This window comes from Phalaenopsis equestris, unplaced genomic scaffold (genome assembly GCF_001263595.1).
Source record: "Phalaenopsis equestris unplaced genomic scaffold, ASM126359v1 Scaffold232941, whole genome shotgun sequence".
Classification (NCBI taxonomy): domain Eukaryota; kingdom Viridiplantae; phylum Streptophyta; class Magnoliopsida; order Asparagales; family Orchidaceae; genus Phalaenopsis; species Phalaenopsis equestris.
Genome location: NW_018250899.1, coordinates 98046 through 119156, shown reverse-complemented (window position 1 = coordinate 119156; position 21111 = coordinate 98046). Strand labels below are relative to the sequence as shown.

Sequence of the window (21111 nt, the reverse complement as noted above, 5' to 3'; positions counted from 1 at the left end):
AAAAAAATTTAATATGCATGTGGTCTTTCATATCTCTATAAAAATTTTATAATATGTTTGTCTTTCATATATGTTTAAGAAATCATATATATGCTAATAATACATGTATCATTGACATTTTTTAAATGAAAATACTCAATTTTTTATATGCATTTATTTATCTTTAATTGCTTTATACTCTTTACATACACAATGTCAACAAAATATAACACACCATTAGCCGATATTTTCTCGTTGGCTCCCGTCAATTAGTGATATAAACATTACAACCTCACCAATATTATCTCTTCGACAGTACGGTCAACAATGCAAACATCATATTTGTTTGGGGAGGTAAGCTCTGGAGTAATTGTCCCTAACCGGTATTATCCCGTCCACACTGCGATTAGTGATCTATATATCATAATTGTCTGGGGTGGTAGGAAAACTCTACGCATGCTGGTATACTGGTCCCTACCTGTACCATTAGGGGGTGAACTCTTCTGAATATGCACATACAAGCATTCATGTATAAACTATTTCATTCTTCATAACATACATTCTTTTGAGATATCTTCATGCATCTATTAACATACATACTATGTTGTGCAACTAATTATAATACATATCTCTTATGTCATGCATATATCTTATTTTATGCCTCTTATATCATGCATATCTTTTCTATCATGTTTATTTTAACGAAATTAAAGCTACCCAAAAAACCGGCCGACACTCGTACATATTGTTCATGCATATTTATCATGTATTAAAATATAAAAAATCTTACTAAACTAAAACGTACATGGAGTCAAACATATATTTTGAAATAAAAAAGATTACTGAACTTTAGAAATATGATTACTTACATCGGTTGCCACGCAGATTCTTAGCTTTGGTAACTTGTATGTTGCGATAACTTTTTATGTTGATCTTAATAACTTAAAAAATAAAAATTAAACTACAAAATTTAATTAATTTTTGTAAATCAAATTATTCTTTTTAAATTAGCATAGGATTATTTACCCAAAATTTAAGGAGTTGTCCTATTACTAGCTTTCGCACGTTTGCCTCGAACTCACTTCCTGGGGCAGATAACCTGAAATATGTAAATAACTTTGAATTTCAGGATATCTTAGCTCATAAGTTAATTTAACTGAAAACATATCTGATTAGCATAAAAATACCTTAGTTGGTTTCTTAGAAACCCAAATTTTCTCCGAAGCTATCAAAACTTCTTTCCTTTTCATATCTTCACAATCTTCCTTTCCCTTTCACTGATTTTGCACTAAATCCCATACGAAATCTTCACTCACGACACTTTCAACACAAGTTCGGCGTGTCTGATGACTACTAAAAATACAAAAGATGCACAATTTGTGGAAAAACTCAAAATGGTAGCAAGATGAAGGAAATGAAAGTCTCAAATATCGTTAATCAGTTTTGCACTAACCGATTTCATTCCGGAACTCAGATTTGCGACCTGCAACTCTTGGTCGTGCACACGACCTTCTCTATTTGCGCTTGGCTACAATAACTGGTCGGAGAAAACCCCCAGGCTCGCAAGATCCTCCGGATGAGCTGATCGAAAACCCAAACTTAGGAGTGTGAGACTAAACTGGGAGCAGGGAGAGAAGTTCGAAGATTCTGAAGAGAATTACCCTATTTGACACTTATATCACATAGGTTAGGTCAATGAGAAATAGTGAAGGGGTTAGGGAGGGCTAATTAATGAGTTAATTAAATTTAATTAAGCTTAGTACTTCAAATTTTTAAATCTTCCAATATATACGTAATATATGTATAGTATTGTATATCGAATTGATCGATTTGACTTGTAAAATTTTATAAAACTAATTCGGTTGAAATTTAAGGGTTGTGAAATTTGGGGTGTATTTTAAGTCGTAAAAAAATTTACCACAAAACTAATTATTACATGGACCGCATGCTAACAAGCTTGTAGTGATTTGAGACCAGTTAGAATAGCAAATTGAGGGCCGAACGACCTTCCCTATATGGATTTGGCGCCTCCTTTTAACTACGTGCCCAATCCTAATTACTTGGGGCTTACATATTTGATTATTGTGTTTCTTCATTTTTTCTGTGTTTTCTATCAAGACTGTCAGGTTTTCCCTTCTAGGGCTATATCCGAGGGCGAGTGATGCTCCGACTGTATCTTGTTCGAAGGTCGTGACTCTCCTCCAATGGTCAAGTGGTGCTTTGTGTGTATTTCGCTCCCAAGGTGGGGTTATCCTTCTCCAACTCATCTACATCTTTCCCTCTTCGCTACTGCACATTCCTCTTATCCAGAGTCGCCCTGACAACCAACTCATGGTTGTCTTCCCGTAGCATCTGCTCTTCTATCTGCCGCCCACACATTGCTAGCCCCTCCACCCGCAACTTTCCCTCCATCTTTTCTCAGCCTTTTGTCTTGCTGCCACAACCCCATAAGCCCCTCGCCTTGCTATCAAGTGTTGTTCCAACCTTTCCCACTGTACCCCCCAACTCCTCTTGCCACCCCACTTTTTGTTGTCTCGGTCTCCCCAACTAATACTTCCATCCCCTTTTGCTGCTTTGTCCCTATTCCCCACAGTCCCACACATTCCTTATCTTGCCGCCACCTACTCGGTCACCACCACCACTTGAGATCCACCTTAGTTGAGTGTTTTTATCATTATTGTTGTTATTTCAGATTTTCGGGCGTCTAGTTATATATTTCTTTTCAAGTGTGTTGGTTGTAACCATTTATTTGTTTTTAGTAATAATATTTGCTTTTACTATTGTTAGTTAAGTTAACTCCAATATCATTTGATATCAGAACTAGTCTAACGCTAGCCTTATCTAAGAGTATCTAGCATCCACTTATACTCAACCCCACCTCCACACAAAAATCCTCCTCTTTACCGATTTTTTTAATTCGACCACCTAAAAATTTTTCTTTCCCACCTTAAGTCACACCTATAACCTCCTTTCACCTACCCACACTGGAACCCTAATCATGCCATTAAAGGGACAATAGCCGGACATCGATCAGGATTTTACCATGAAAGAGATACAACAACAATTCCTTTGAGTGCTACAATGACTCGATGAAATTAACGAAACCATCCAGACGTGTCACCGTAGCCATAATGATGAGTTGTTAGATCGCAAGAATGGAGTGAATCTCTTCCATTTTACAGATTCAAGAGATGAAGAACCTCTACTCCAAAGATTTAACTTGAAATAAATGAGAATCTAGAATTTTAAAGTAATCGTGGATTTGTCATATTTCAATGACCACATGATAAGAACGAGATCATCGAGTGATTCTATACCTTAGAATGTGTGCTTGAGTGTCAGGACGTCCCAAAGGACGAAATAGTGAAAATAGTTGACAACAATTTTGAAAGTGTGCATCTTAGTAGTGGGCAAGCTTGAAGATTCTTTGACAACGAGAAGTGAAGAGAACAATTACTACCTGGTCCAAGATGAAAGGGGAGATACAATGTTATTACCTATCAGCTCACTTTTAAAAGTGGAGAGATCACATCCCTGAACGACCACCACATCTTACATGTAGGAATCAACTCCATAATCTTACAACCTAAATACACCAAGGGGAACATCCAAGCAGATCCCGCCCATGAGAAAAATTATATTTAGAGAAAGAACAAGTAAAGCTTGCTGATATCTTTAAATTTTTCCTAGCCAAAAGGTGTTTCAAGTGTCATGAATTTGTGTATATTGAATTAGATTCCACAACTCAGGAGATAAATTCCAGCTGAGTTAATGACAACTGTTCTAGAATGTAGTGACTCCGAGGTAATGAATGTCCATGTAGAGTATGAGATTGTGGTGTCTCAAACTATATTTTTGCAGGCGTTGAGAGGAACATCAACATAACTGACGTTTGATGTCCAAAATGACTGAGTCTACGAAGCAGTTATCAGACACAAGACAACCTCAAATAAGAGAATTTTAGATTTTTTCATATATATATACCTACTTTCTGAGTTGACCTTGCTGAGGAAGGTCCAATATGTTAGAGATGAGTTTCTATTGTACCCGTATTGGAGGACTATATGGATTCGGTGGTGGTTAAATTCAGTTCAGCAGTGTACCCACTGCCAGATGATCAACTAGAGGAGATGAACCGCTGTGTTGGAAATCACCTCACGCTCTTTGTGGGGGAGAACATTCTACAATGTGACCTAGGTCCCTCCTGAGAAGAGGAAAGGGTTTCTCTTGAGTTGTTACACGTTAGTGTGATCTAGTATGTTATAGATGTTCCAGAGTTGATTCCTCTTAACATACTTGTTTATCAAATACTTCCAATCGAATAAGAGGAGTGAGAGAAGCAAATTATAGATTTACTTGCACGAGATTTTTCTCATAAGAATCTACCTTAAAACATTAACTTTTCCCCTTTTAAGCGCCGACAAGTGGATGAATACTTATTATATCAGGATGCATTATGCAGCTCCAACTCAAGTTGCGTCAAAAGTGGATGAATACTTATTATATCAGGATGTGCTTTGGACCGACAACAACTCCTACAAGATTGACTTATCTGGAGCTTGCAATGTTTTCATTACTTTCAAAGGGTTTGGCCTGATACTATGGGAAAACAAAGAATTCAACTGATGAGGTCGAAGTCCTTCAACCCCAGAGACTAAAGTAGGAGCTTCCTGCAGGGCCTTTTTTGTGACCCTTGTTGCAGTACTGCTACAGTACCATGAATGGGAGAATTGATCATAACAACGAATCGACCTTATGTGGATTTGGTGTCTCCTTTCAATACTTGACCCAATCCTAATTACTTATGGCTTATATATTTAATTCATGTGTTTAGTTTTTTCAGTTTTTCTTCATGTTTTTTGTTAGGATCGCCATCGACATTTGGATTTTCTCTTCTAGGTTTGTATTCGAGGGTTAGTGGTGCCCTGGTTGCCTCTCATTTCAAGTGATGCTCCAGCTGTATCTCGCTCCCAAGGTGAGGTTTATCCTTTCTTTCCCTCTTCTCCCCTCCCTCCTCGCTAGCACATTTTCCTTGTAGCTGCAGCTGCCTCGGTAGTCACCTCCCGGCTTTCTTCCCGCAGTTCATGTGTTCTCAACCATCACCTGCCCACTGCCACCTCCCAACCTTCTGCCTTGTTGCTGCAGGTCTATAAGGCCCTTGTCTTGCTGTCCCTGCCACCTGAAACTTTACTCCATCTTCTTCTAGCCTACCGTCTCACTGCCGCAGCCCTGTAAGCCCCTTGCCTTGTTGTCCACTACTGTTACAGACTTTCTCACCACACCTCTCAGCTCTGCTTGCCACCCTATTTGCTCTCCTGTTGTTCTAGTTTCCCCAATCGATACTTCAATCGCCGTTCACTGTATTTCTCTTATTTCTCTACAGTCCCGCATCTTCTCTACCTTGCAGCTGGGGGTGCAAACACGCCGAACATTAGCGAGCTGAGCTACTGTTCGTGTTCGACTCGTTTGAAATTATTTATGTTTGAAATAGGCTTGTATTCAAAATTGCTCATGAAATATGTTTGTGTTTGGTTCGTTTTGTTTGAATTTGACTCGAATTTTTCATGTTCATATTTAGTTTGTGTTTTGTTCGAAATGAGTTGACATAAATTAAAAAATATTAAATTTAATTATTTTTTATAAAATTACAAAAAAATAGCATTCTTCCATAATAAAAATTTATTTCTTCAACTATATTATTACAAATTATAAAAACAGATGTAATACAAACCTGAAGCTCCAATCTCAAACTCTCAATAACTACAAATTATTATTACATAACAAATAACTAATAAAATTAAAATTTACAATTACATTACAAATAAACAAAAAAAAAAAATTATTATTTACCTTCACCTCCCAGCCTTCTGACTCGCTGCCGCAGCCTTGTAAGCTCTTCACCTTGCTGTCAACTGTTGTTACAACCTTTCTCACCACACCTCGCAGCTTTGCTTGTCACTCACTTGCTGCCCTTGCTGTCCTAGTTTCCCCAACCGATACTTCCATCCTTTTTTGTTGCATTGCCTTTATTTCCCAATAGTCCCGCAGCTTCTATACCTTGCAGCTAGGGGTGCAAACAAGCCGTACATGAGCGAGCTGAGCTCCTGTTTGTGTTTGACTCGTTTGAAATTATTTTTGTTTGAAATAGGCTCGAATTCAAAATTATTCGTGAAATATATGTTTGTGTTGGTTCTATTTGTCTGAATTTGTCTCGAATTGTTCATATTCGTATTTGATTCGTGGTCGGTTTGTGTTCGGTTCAAAATAAGCTGAAAGAAATAAAAAAGTATAGATTAATGGAAAAAGCCTTCCATCAAAGTATCAAATTCAATACTCACAAAACCTAAGCAGCAGGCAGCAACAAAACTTTCCAGAGTTCCACACAAGTAGCAAATAAAGATGGGATCATATGCTCTCAGAAAACAATCCATCAAAATATGAAATTCAAATCAATGGAAAAAACAATCTCAAATTATACAGCAAAAGCAAAACCAATCTGATAAGATATTCCATCCAAGATAAAGATGAGAATGACCAAGCTCAAAACCTTCCTGAAACAAATCAAGATGATTCCATCCAAAAGAAAAGAAAATAAATTTCCAAGCATGATTGAATAATAACGCATCTCTGGAAATCTTCATAGCTCAAGTAACAAAAGATCCGAGCCAAACTAAACACCTAAATATATCAATACAAAATTGCTCAAACTGAAATTTCAGTAAATATATAACTGAAGTAAACATCTTAATGAAACAAATCCACCAACATCAAAAGTGAACCGATCTCACTCCTAAGCACAAATGAACCAGATTAAGTACTTGAAGCATAACAAAAAAACTTTGATATAAAAGTGAACATATTCGAGCCAGAATAAAACTCCTAAACTGATTAAATACAAAATTGGCGAAAATAATAATCTTTTAAGCTAGTTATTCATCATTTATAAATTTGAAAAATTAAATTTTACTGATTTTTTAATTGAATATTATTATAATTTTAATCTTAATTTTTTTTTTGTGTTTTTTTTTTTTGAAATAATTTTTGTACATCTTTGAAGAAAGAAACATTACTTTAAATAGTAAACATGATGAGGATGGATGCAATGTAAAGATACAAAAAAAGGTTTTTCTATATCGTAGTGGATATAGGCATGTAGTTTAAGTTAGGGATCTCAACATACACATACCTCCAATTCCTATGTATTTAGATATCTAATACCTAAACTTCATATTTTATATTTATACCATTCAGATTTTTCATATCACATTAAAAATATCATCATTTTAACGTAAGAAAAAGTGGAATACAACCTTCATGCATATGTAAGGTACAGTGTATGTAAAAGTCAAAGATTTGGTTTTAGATATGTAATGAATTAAGAATTGAGTGGTATGTATGTGGTTGTTCTTTTAAATTAATGAGGGGATTTGAAGAAGTTGCCATGGATTTTACTCAACTAGGATTTACTTCTGGTGAATGTTTGAATTATCTAACTTTAAGTAAGATTTTTTTTTCTTTTAAATAAGAAGTTTTCTTTTTTTTTATTCCATAAAATAATAGCTTTCAAACAAAATATAAACAGATTTTGACGCAAATTTAGTTACTATACTATGATCAGCTAAACGAGGATGCCTATATATTTGATATAGTTTTTGCTATATATGCCAACCATATATAAGATTTTGAGATACATTAGCTCTCTTTGAGTGTAGCTTTTTGTAAATTTTTTGGAATTTTTGAATGTAACCCATTAGCTATTGTTAAAGATTATTCGGTTAGTTTGGGTTGACCACATTCTCTTATTAAATAGATTAATGTTCATGATAATTTGGGATGACAGAACAATGATATCTTAATTTCCATTCTCATCATTTTTCTAACTACCTGCTTTAAGAAAATGACTATAAAATTTCTTTATTGTATAACCATATCACCCCACCGCTATAAATTAAGCATTTTGCACCTTAGTGTTAATTAAAATTTCACTTTTGTAATCCGGAGTGAAAATTAATTATCTGGGCTCACACCTATGGGATCCTTGGAATTTGATCTTACAGTCTTCACAAAATAAGAGCAAAATATCCTATCATGTTTTATGTAACATCTAATTTGCCCTCTAAAAAATTGGCATATCAACATGATCTTTTAGAATTGTTGGGCTGAAATTTTTGGGCATTATCTAAATTTAATGAAGAAGAGAGACAAGTAGTTATTTTCCTAGAAATAAGAGAGGGATAACCATCAACATCGATGCTTGAGGGAGAGTTTTCATGATATTGGATGAAGATAATTGAGTAGCTTGTCTTGTGGGAAGAGGCTTTAGAATGTAAAATCAAAGGTAAACCAAAGTGAGCAACTACATTAGAACTAGAGGATGGAACCCCATGAGAGGCAGCAGCAGTCATTTGTGAGTGTTGTAGTAGGTGATTATATTCTTTGGTGGGGGAGAGTGAGAGAAAGAGAGAGAGTTTTATAATGAGTATTAATAGAACAAAAGTAGCAGTGGCAACATGCTGAGCAAAGGAGGATAACCAAATAATGATTGAATGGATGATTAAATTCTTGGGTGCGATGGCTAGGTTAAAGGATTTGCTGCCACAAACATGTCTACGACTACTACTACAACCACCATGACCATGATTGCTAAGATAGCCTTTGGTGCTAATAACAATGGTATATTTAAGATTAAAAGTAAGAACGTAACCATAATGATTTGGAAATAACTTAATAGACAATAAACTCACAAATATTCAATCATTAATGAGCTTGAACAAACAATAAATTTCTTTTCAACATTGAAATGTTAATCCACTTTTCCTTTCAATGTACTATAGTAAACATGAACTTGCCTCCCTATTGTAAAATGAAGATGTCATAATAGAAAGTATTTATCTGAGAAATATTTCTATGTTTAAAACTTGTGGATTGAAGAAATCCCATGTTCTTTCCACGGTTTCCCGAATTATGATAATGTACTACTTATCGATTCAAGACTATTGAGTATACATATGCGAACAACATATTTAGAAGATTGTTATGCTGGTTTGGGAGCTGGAGAGCCCATTAGGAGATAAAAAGCCTGAGATCATAAGAGATAGTTGGCACCATTTATTTTGAGGGAGGATTTAAGTGTGGGGAGTAGAGCATGCCATCAAGGGAAATCATAAATATAAGAGGAAATAAATAATTTAGTTAATTATTGATTGAGAGGCAATGTTTAGACTAGGTGGCGAATGAGCACACATGAAGTTGATTGTTAACTGATGCATGTGGGAGCATATGCGAGCAACATGCATGGAAGATGTGAGCAGAAGTGAGAGGGTGGTGTTGCAATAGAGCTACAAGCATGCCAGGTGGAGCTTGCAAGTAGCTAAGCATGAGTTGCACAACACATAAGAGCTGGGTAGACGTTCAATGTAAGGGTATTTAATTGCTACAAGGGACTGTTAAAACAAGGTTGTAGTGGCATGAAAGGCGTGCATTGCTTGTGTTGCATGAGTAAAATGAAGCTGGGACCATGTGCAGTGCAATATAAACAGCCATAAAAAAGAAAGGGGAAGAATGTTTGCAGGTCTAAACCGATCTATACTAAAATTTGGTAGTAATTGAAAATACGTTGATTGATTTTCTTATAAAACTTATGCCAATATGTGGCAAATATAATCAATAGAATATGAAGGAAATGATAATGGGAATATTCTCAACCAAGATAATATATTACATAATATAGATATAATATATGCTAATCATAAATATTTTGATTCAGCAAATCTCTAGAGACGAGTTTTAAAGTTGTGTTTTTACTTCTATCTGATTATCAATTGAACGCACTCTTATTCTATTGCACATTTTTTATGTATTAAGGGATCTCTAGAGCTTCCTTGAATAAAAAAAACCCGTTTTAAAGCTTGCACCCATTTGCATGGGGAAATCTACAAGCTCCTATCTTAAATTTTTATGGGGTGCTTGATGCCTTAACCTCTTTATGAAAATTATGAATACCTTGTCACATTAGACTATTAAGGTTTTGTTGATATCACCTAGATCAACTCCTAGCCCCTCATTTTCATACCATAGGATAAATTAACCCACGTGAAGTTTATGCATGATTAGCTAAATCGCCTTTACATTACAATTATCATTCTTCTGTCTGCTTGTAGTTGATTTTTTTTATTTTCTTTATCAATAATTCATTTTTGAAAGAAAGCACCAACTTTCAACATCTATCCTATTACTATACGAGTTACTGTTAAATTTTCCTTGAAGTTGTTGTTACAGGCATCATAAACTGCTATTATTTTATGTTGTTTCCTTTGCTGAACTTTTTTTTCTGCTTGTGTTGTACAAGATTTTATTAGATTCATATTCTAAATAATGATTGAGAAAATTGAATAATGAAATGAAAGCAATCAATCTTTTATCAGTTAATTATTTTCAATAATTTTGCTACAGACTTTCACCAGCTATAGATATCTGCTTTCTTTCTCTGGGCATTATTTATTTCTTTTTGTACGTAGAGTTGAAGCTCAGGATTTTCATGGGTTTTATGTTACTTTTTTTATTTCATACCTTGATGTTGACTCTTACAAAATCAAGCTTTTAATGGAATCTACAACTGAAGTTAGGGAAGAATTTTATCATATAATTTTACTATTTATGTTTTCTGATATTCATTGTAGGAATTGTGTTATTTAATATTTAGGATTTCTCTAAATATTTTCTTCAAACACTTATATGAATAGGACTGCTTAAATTTGTTTCACATCTGCATGACCTCTGACCCTGGATGATACTATGCAAGTTGTTTGACCGTTATGATATGGCTCTTTTTTTATTGGTTTTGGCTGTAAATACCTAAAAGTTAAGTTCCTTAATTTGTATTTATCTCTGTCTTGGTGCAGAGAAGCTTATCATCTCTTGAGTTGCCCAGGGCTATAGCTGTTTCAAAATCCATTTCTGCACAAAATACAGCAACCACATATTCAATTGAAGGCTCTAACTGTGTTGAAAATTCAAGTGCCTCAGAATATCATGGGAGTCCCACACAAAAGTATCATGATCCTGCTCGTGACATTTCTCTTCAAGTCTTGGAGAAATTCTCTCGTATCACAAGGTTTGCTCGTGAAGCCACATCACAGATTTTTCAGGAAAACCAAAACAAGGATTTTATCACTTATGAGAAACGTCATGAAGACAATTCTTCTGCTTTGGGTGATAAAAGAAATTCAGATAAAATATTTATGTCTTCAAAATCTTTAGAGGTAGCATTCTGTACTGCTTATGCAATGCTTCATAAATATTGTTGTGCTATGCTGCTATTTTAGGCTAAATCATAATTTTACCATTTGAACCATCCTTTTCCATCTGAAGTCTATGTTCGTATGAGTGGTACCTGGTATCTTTTAAAGAATGGCTGTCTTAGGTAAATCCCATGTGATATAGCTTATTTTCTATAGTTGTAATCATGTTATTATATTGGAAGACTCCCCATAATAAAGCGAGAGGTCCATGTATGTTGTTTTCCTTTTTCTTAGGTTTGCTTTGAAGAATAGTTTCAATGATCTATGCATGTTCAAATTTGATCTTCTTCTGTTGCACATCTCAGCAATTGATTTTATCTGGATGATGTGATAGCACATTTTACAAGTCAAAATATTTCATGTGAATTTATTTAAATATGTAATTGTTTATTTAGTTATTTTGGTGGTGCTAAGTCCTGATGGAATTTAATAGGAAAATGGACGCAATTAAAAGTATGCAATATCGAAGAAGAAATTTAGAAAAAGAGCAAATTATGCAAGCAATTGGAGATGTAGGATCTAATGAAATGTGAGCAAACGATCGAGTCTCCACGGTAAAAAGAACTAAGGATATAGGAGTCGGGGATAGTGATTGAATAAGAGCAAATATTGCGGTCATATGAACATTCAAGGAGGGAAGCTATTATGATGGAATTGGGGCTGAGGAGAGAGAGCTGGTGAGAGTTGCTAGGAGTTGGGAGGAATTGTCTTTGAGGGACATTGAGTGCAAGAATACCAATGAACATTATAATACTATAACTACAAAGGAACAAGGTTGCTAAAATACTAATTTTTTTGTTAGATCTTGCTATATATTTTGTTGTTAAGTAAAATTTACTTCTTAATCCCTTAAATCAAGAGGGATATGTTCACCATAAGCAAGTATTTATTGCTAAGATAGTCCTTATCTTTTAGCTTATAGATTTTCTTCTACCTAATGATATTAAGACCAACCCCTTCACCATTACCTTCTAAAGAAATTTTTCTAACATATTTAGTTGACAACCAAAGTTGGAATCAGTAAAAAGAGATACAATAGTGTGTTGGATATAAGCACAATTTTACCATATCTGGAGAGAAAAAACTCTAAGTAGAGAGCTTTGATCATATCTTTTCTTAGTGAATGGATTCCAAAAAATCATACAAAAACTTTTCGATTTCAATAGAATATCTAAATGCTTAAAGCAAAGGGTTTCAATAGTGCAACCCAAGATGCCAGTTAGAAGATAATCATGTTTTCCAAGATAAATAAGGGAGAATTTGGAGTAATTAATTCTAAGCCTTGTAATTTCTTCTAACTTAGATAAAATATTATTTCAAATATGAACTTGATAAAAAAAGAAGCACCACAAAATAATAGAGTATCATTTGTGGAGACTATTTATAGAATTCTCTCTTTTTATGTCAAAAACCTTTAATCCAATTGGTAGTTGAAGTACCCTGTAATACTTCTATAGAACTTCAAAAATTGTAATGGAAAGGAAAGGAGAGATGGTGTTTTTTCCTTTTCAAGCACTTGAAGTTTTTAAATTGCTGGGTAGGTTCCTCATTATGATCTGACAAGTATTGTGAGGGATAGAGTCTATAGTTTATGGGAAAAATGCAGAAGAGAAAAACACTCCAAAATGTTCTATAAAAAACTATTTTCAAAGTCAGCTTTAAAGATAGAACTTCTTCTTATGCTTAATGGCAAATTCAATTAATTCTTGGGTCACTAAAATACAATCTACAGTCACTTTTCAACAAAAGGATTCTGAGTGACATTAATCATTGTAGGTGGAAAGCCTTTGATTATGTTAGCTAGAATTTTGATGTAGATTTCAAAGAGATTATTTAGCAAGATAATATATCTAAAGTCATCAAGGAGATCATTATCCCCTTCTATAGGAACTAAAAAAATATAAATGGATCTTAATCTAAAAAGAGAGGCATTTCCAAGATAAACATCATCAAACATGCAGTATATAACAAAATGAATGGTGTCCCTCATTTCTTGAAAAAACTTCAGAGAGATATTGTCAAGATCAGGAAATTTTAGAACCCCCAGAGAAAAGCTCCTCATTTGATTTAATCAATGGAAAAGGGATCAACAAAGAAATAAATAATATCAGGATCATTATGAGGGTATCGGGGTAAAGCTTATTAAAATTGATTGGTAGCTTCATGACTCATACTTTGGCATAATAGCTTTTTGTAATAGGAAAGGAAAGGAGGCTAGTCTCAATTTGATAATAATAATCTGATTTTTCAATTTGATAAGATGAATGAAATTATTCTATCTTGGTGGCAATTTTATGAATGGAAGATGGTTGTGATCTCTTTCCAAATGTTCATATTCCATTAGTACTATGCATTCTCTTCTTTCAATTTATCATAAAATCAAGTGCTGTCTTTTTCATAATTTTTCTGATCTCAAGGATTATAGAGCTTAGATTAAACTCTTAAGTTTTCAGTCTTAAGGCTGCTATTAGAACATAATATTAATTTAATTGACATGAGCTAAAATGAAGAGCAATCAAAATGTACCATTAGATGAATAATGAACTCAAACAAAAGTAGGATTCTAGCAACGAAGAATCCCATATCAGGATCATCAAAATTAAGGCTTTTAAGTATTGAAGCCAATAGTATATCTAAGGTTGCTTGAATGTGGATCAACCAATTTAGATTCTTGATGAACAATGATTCCCAATATTTTTTTTATTGATACTGTCACACATCATTTTTCTCTTAACTTTTGATCCTAAGCCTTGAACATTTCAAGTATCAATGTTTTGGGAAATCAAAGTATACCACAACAATATCTAGGAAAGAAAACAATCAAAGTGGGACGATGGAGAGGGAGGTAAATTTAACTCTCTTTTTTAGCCCTCCTAGTTAATCATAAGATGTAATCAGGATTTATAATATTATCAGATATTATTTTTATTAACACTCATTCTGAATTTTGCTAGTTAGAAAAGAATGTAGAGAAAAATAGTTTGATTAGACTGACATAACTTATATACTGTACTTTTCATAATCATCCAATAGATCCAACATAATTATTAGTACGGAAGCGATCACAATTTAAATTATCAAATTTAACTACATAGCTTTTAATAAATTTCATGAATAATTAATTCATTCCAAATATTTTTAATTTACAACATGTGTACTTTTTTCTATGATACATCCAAAATCTTATATTTAGCTACATGTAGAACTAACCAAACTTATTATGACCCAATTTGCCTTTTTCATTCACTGAATTAACAATTATAGTATCATCTGATGAGTTAAAACTCAGCGAGATAAATAATTTTGATATGGATTTTAAAATATAAAGAATAAGAAATGAAATGCATGCTGATCTTTCAGTGAATTGTGATCTAAGTGGAGAAAACTTTAAATCAAGCCATATTTTGATAATTTGATAAGTAAATAATACAATTATTAGTAATAATCATAAATGTATAAGAAAATAAAATATAATTTTTCAATGTCCAATCATTTTGTATACAATGCTACCCAGTTATTAATATTAAATTATTCATTTTACTTATATTCTTTATCTCTTTCTTACTTTTTATGATCTTAGAAGTTTTATATTATGTCTTTATAGAGTTTAACACATTTATAATATATAGTCATCGCATAGCCCTTTGGCCTATTAATGTGATCCAACAGAATAGTTATCAAATGTCCTTTCATTAATATTAGATTGTTCCAACATGATATTTATCAAGAATTTGGATACCCCTTTTGGTGTCTATTGAGGCTCATACTAGATAATTTTTTTCTCTCTCGATGCAAGTTCTCATAATTTACTAATCTAACCTACATGACATGACATTTCATAGAATTTCTTTTTGTCATCATCTTCATACAACAACAACAACAACAACAAGCCTTTATCCCATTAAGTGTGGTCAGCTACATGAATCCTTTTCTCCATTGTGTCCTATTGAGTGTCATATTTTCATTTAATTATAATAGACTAAGATCATTTTTTTATACAATATGTCAAAGTTATTTTAGGCTTTCCTCTGTCTTTCTTTATACCAGTCAAAGCTAAAACATCTAATCTCCTAACCGGATCATCCGTCGGTCGCTATTTTGGGAAGAATAATTTTTGTAAATATGAAAATAGTTTTAATATAAATATGTAATTTTTTTTAATATAAATATGTAAATATAAATATGTGATTTTGATTTTTGAAAGTAACATTTTTAATTTTTGAAAATAGATGAGACCAAATGAGTCTCACATATTAAATAGTTTGGATGACTGAGCGCGATACGACATATAATACACTATCCCGAAAGATAAGTATTCCACATGACATTAGGCTCAACCACCTAAACTAAAGAGTTTATGATATCCGTTTGGTCTGCGAAATCTTTTATGTATGGTCGACAAGTTCCTCTATCTAATATAAGGAGATAGAGTTTATTTTACCTGGGTTCGAAGTTCCTTATAGAGGCAAGCCCCTATAGTTAATTACATCTTAAATGACCGGGGTCACTTAAGAAAACTCTTGATTAGGATCAGTGATTCTGCCTTCAAGGTTTCAAAGATTAGGTTTCCAAGATTGGACACGGAAAAATCAAATAGGAGTGACTCAAACAAGAACAATTATTTTAAGGAATCCAAAGGAACGAAGAGTAAGGGATATCAAGAATCCGAGGAGAACCCCGGTGACCTCCCAACTATCCTATTATTTGGCTTTATGTCTTTGAAATGATGTTATTTAATGTTTAATCCTGTAATTTATTTTTGGAATTTAGCGCTTACATTCACACGATATCTGATATTGCAAATAGCCTAGAAAGATTGGAGGATTTACACCGTATTGTATGGTAACATCCGAATCCTAAATGTGTCAGGACTTATAATTACACAACAGGGTTGTGCAAAAGCCTAAAGATAATATGTGAGGATTCACGTTGCGCTAAGCAAACTACCTCGAAGTCCTATAAGTTGTTATAGGTTATTATTTGAACTAAGAAAAATGTTTAGTTGTCGTAGACTTATTGTGCTGTTGTAGATTGTTATCCTCCGTTCGCTATATCCTGGTCGTGCTGCCCACGAAGACTTGCTCCATGTCCCATGTAGTAGTAGTTTTAAGTTTAGGGCTTTATATGTGAATGTGCAATATTATTATTTGGTGACATACTGTGGTATATCTCCGAAACCAGACTATATCCTAAAGGTCTTGTAGTTAACTTAAAGTATGCATAAACAAACTATGTTATAAGGAAGAATAGTAAATGAAAACAATATAAAGTGCTGTAAATAAAAGCATTATAAGAAAATGCAGTAAGTGTTCTAAATGTACTGTAAACTCTGGGTACCTGATTTTTCTTGTTATTGCTGCACCTGTAATTGAGATCAACGTTGCAGGTAACAATTCAATAGAGAAATTCAACTAGCAGGACAAACATGTGTTTATGTATAATAGAATAAATGAAGTAGCACATGAAAAGCGTTGAGGAAAACTGAAATCGACCCACAAAGACTCGAAACAAATCATAAAAAAAAGACAAAAAAATAAAACAAAAAACAATGCCATATATAAAGGACCAAGGGTGGGAGATTTATATGTGACATTGAGAATGACCCCATATATAAAGGACCAAGGGTGGGAGATTTATATGTAACATTGGGAATGTCCTCAATTGCCAGGAGGATTTGAGTGTAAGGCTCAAACTCAAATCCAGGAAGCATTGGGTTTCATTTTAGGTCAAGTTATGATGACAATTTCACTATTTGATTTAATTAAATCAGTCATGAACCACAACCTAGTGTATACCTTGTTTATTGCTTTAACTAACTTATAAATTAGGGTCAGGTTTCTAGTTTCAGTGTTCATTTGAAAATTAGGTAGATAAATTCTCACCTAGGGTGTGCTCCTAAAATCTAGGAAAATCTAGGAACTAAAATCTAGGAAGCCTACACTTTAACTTGAGCCTGAAGTGTTTTAAAGTGTTTATCTTCAATTAAGTGTTTTTCATCTTATTCTCGAACATCTTTAAATCAAACTTAGCTCACTATCAGACTCTTAAGACCTAGGGGGTAAACTTATAATTTTGGCAAAAATGTTCGTGAAATGTGCTTCAATTCTAATAAAACAATTGAGCTTAAGTTTATCCAATGCTTAGGGGTCATAATTGATAGCCTACTAATATTTCAATTCATGCTTTTAACTGTTGAATCATTTAAACTCTTGAATCGTTTAAGCTCTTACTTTCTCTCAATTCTCAATAATTCTCACAATTACAATTTTATCTTTCTTATGTAAAAGAAATGGTGAATGTTTGCTACTCTATTTCCCCTTTAGGTTTCAATCATCGCAATAGACTAAATATAATTTTTTTTATTTCCCTCCCCTTTCTTTTTATTTTTTAAGGCCGTAAATCAATCCTGAAAATAATTAAATCAGAAATTCTTATTTTTTAACTTAACCGTTGGAAACTAAAAGAAAAACAAAACCAAATAAGTGGAGGAGGCCGACCAACTTCTAAAAAAAAATCAGCTAAGCAAGGTGCAAAATTGCAAGTGAATCGACCTAAAGACGTTTAAATCCTTTTAAAACAATGATCGAATCAGTCCCAAAAAGTGCTTAAAAGCTTTAAAAAATCAAAAAGTGCTTAAAAACTTTAAAAAATCAGCACTTAAAAGTGTCCAAATCGATGTATAAAAGCCTAAAAATGCAACTTAAACTTAACGAATAAAGCTTCAAAATGACGAATAAGACTTTAAAATGTAACTTAAGCCTTAACAAATAAAGTCTCAAAATGTAACTTAAACCTGAATAAAGCTTCAAAATATGGCTAGCTTCAAAATATGGCCCAAACATCACTAAAGAGAGCTTCAGGTGCAGCCCAAACATATCACTAAGACAAGAAAAAACAACAGCCCGGTTTAGTGCCAAATATATCTTAAAATCAGCCAACAAAACCCCTCCTAAACAAAAACTGTAGCCTAAATCAGCCCACGAAAGCATTTTCAAAAGGTTCCAAGCAGCAGCCAACTCAGCTTAAAAGACGGGTTTTTAAGAGCACCGAAATGCAACAAATTCAGCCCAACATATGCATTTTTGGAAGCCCCAAAATCATGTATATAATGTATATAGGCGGCCCACAATAGTGCTTAAAACCTTTCCAAAAAGGCTCTTAATTCAACCCAAAAAACAATATTTAAATCTGTCCAAAATAGTGAATAAATAGCTTTAAAATAATGCTTAAATCTGCCCCAAAATCATGCACATATTCCCTTCAAACTCTCTAAATTGAATATGAAAAATTTCAAAATTTTCAAATGAGTATAGCACCAATAATGGCTTGTAACTTTTCATATTTGCAAATGCAACATAAGAGGTTTCAGATTTTTGTAAAAGTAAAGCATCACAACTTCTCAACATTTGTAAATACAACATAAAAACATTCAGATTCTTGCAAATAACACACCTGCATCTTTCAGATTTTGCAAATAACATACATAGAACTTTCAGATTTTCAAAAGCAAGTCGCCCAAAATTTTCCAATCCTTGCCAATTGCACATGAAACATTTCAGATTTTTGTGAAAATAAAGCACCGAAGTTTTCAGATTTTGAGAAGCAAGGAACCAAAACTTTCCAATCTTTGCCAATTGCACATGAAACATTTCAGATTTGAAACATTTCGCACATGAAACATTTCAGATTTTTGCAAAAATAAAGCACCAAAGTTTTCAGATTTTGAAAAGCAAGGCATCAAAACTTTCCAATCCTTGCCAATTGCACCTTAAACATTTCAGATTTTTGTAAAAATAAAGCACCAAAGTTTTCAGATTTTGAAAAGTAAGGCACCAAAACTTTCCAATCATTGCCAATTGCAGATGAAACATTTCAGATTTTTAAAGAATAAAGCAGCAAAGTTTTCCGATTTTGAAAAGTAAGGCACCAAAACTTTTCAATCTCTGCCAATTGCACATGAAACATTTCAGATTTTTCAAGTATAAAGCCCACTTCGATTTCCCTTCTCTTTAAGAATAAGAATGTTTCAAAGCATTAAGGTTTGAAAAGCTAGCCTTCATAGATACGAACTGTATTACTCATGAAAAGTGAATGCCACAAAAATCTTCTAATATAGTAATTGAAACCTGCAGCTTATCCAATTAGACAAATGAAAACTAACATTTTTTTTTAGAAAACTAGAAATTTTGAATAATAAGACAAGTTTAACCCAAGCTTACCCAACCTTCCGCATTGCAAACCAACAAATAGGCAAAGGGACATCCTTCCAAGTCACGCACATCTTTTAATCGTATAGCTTAACGCATGGACCTCAAGCTTTACATGACTAGGAGGAAGAACTATCCTCAATGCTAAATAGTTCCAAACAATAAATTAAAAGAAATGCTATTCTTCTCCAAAACTACTACTCTAAACATGATCTATCGAAGTTTCAGGCACATGCATCCCCTTTCCTTTTTTTTAAATGATCAAGAATGTAAAGCAAGAAGCAAGGGATCTTTCTTTTTAAAATTTTTTTAGGCATAGGAGAGAGGAGGAAGAACCATACCTTGACTAGCTTAAAGAAAGGGGAAGAAGAAGAGTAACAAAAATCCAAGAACAACAAACACTCTAATCGTGAAACGATTTCAGCAGCACCTCCCCTCCTTGCCAAAATTCCAACCACCACCAACCTTACCCTAGGTAGGATTTTATAGGCAAAGGGGGGAGGAGCAGCCACCTACCAACTCTAATGGTGGTCGAATAGGATGGTGGGAGAGGAGGACAAGCATTTAGGGAGAAAGAGAAGTAGGCCTCGGGAAGAGGAAGGGTCAACCAAGGCTTCTTGAAGAAGAAGAGGAGGGGTCGGTTGAAGCTTCGCGAAGCTAGGGCTCGAGGGGCAAACCTTCTCGTGCGGCTGGATCGAGCGAAGAGGAGAGATCGGGTGCGTACCTGCTTGCGAGAGAGAGGGGAAGGTGAGGGTCGTGGGCCGAATAGGGGAGAATCAGGAGAAAAGAGGCGTGAGCGTGGGTTGAGTCTTAATTGGGCTTTTTTCCTTTTTTATTATTTTTTGTTTGATTTTTTTATATATTATATTACATTGTATTATTTAAATATATTAATTCACGCGTAATTTATTCGTGCTCGGAATCTTAGCAAAATGATGTCTTTTCCACGTAATTTTGACGTTACGGACGCGCCAACGCAGTCTATTTCGTCATCCGAGGTCGTTCAGACAACCTTATCGACGATCAGGTCCAAAATGCGTCAAATTCGATATGTCTTTAAATTTTGGGTTCTTGATCGGTCATTTAAAAAATAGACTTATGTTTCGATTAATTGTGAAGTGTTTACAGGTGTAAGTGACGCGAGCTATAATATTTGTGTGTGAATGTACTAAAGTCATTATAGGGGTCCTAAGTGTCACGGACTAACTTTTCTGAAGTCGCCCGTGCGGCTTTAGCGCTCTTTCTTAGCATTAACTCAGCCTTACCCCTCACAACATTGGACTTATGAGCCCCAAGCACTCTTAAGAAAAATAATAGAGAGAAAGGAATACTTTGCAATTGAATATTAGAATGCTTTGATTCAATGCTTGGGTAATTACAAATGAGGGGAGGAGCACCTATTTATAGCCTCCTCCATGTCTTTGGCCTTTCATCTAGCCAATGTGGGACTATTCCATGTCCAAGAGAAGCTTCTAGATTACAATATAATATTCTATCTCTTAGACTATACTTATGTACATACATAACTCTAGAACCTTCTAGGTTATTCTTAGATTCTCTTTAGAGCTTTTCCTTCTTGCTCTCCCCTGAACGTGGTGGAATCTTCTAGAGCCCCTTTGATGACT

General features: G+C 33.9%; 1 protein-coding gene across 1 annotated transcript in view; it reads left to right on the top strand.

Annotated features, from left to right (window-relative positions):
• Positions 1-21111, top strand: part of LOC110038473 (TBC1 domain family member 15-like) — an 89549-nt gene that overhangs the window by 34724 nt on the left and 33714 nt on the right. The window contains exon 7 of the mRNA XM_020743325.1: positions 10881-11240. Within this exon, the coding sequence (XP_020598984.1) occupies positions 10881-11240 (360 nt within the window). The remainder of the gene's footprint in view (positions 1-10880; positions 11241-21111) is intronic.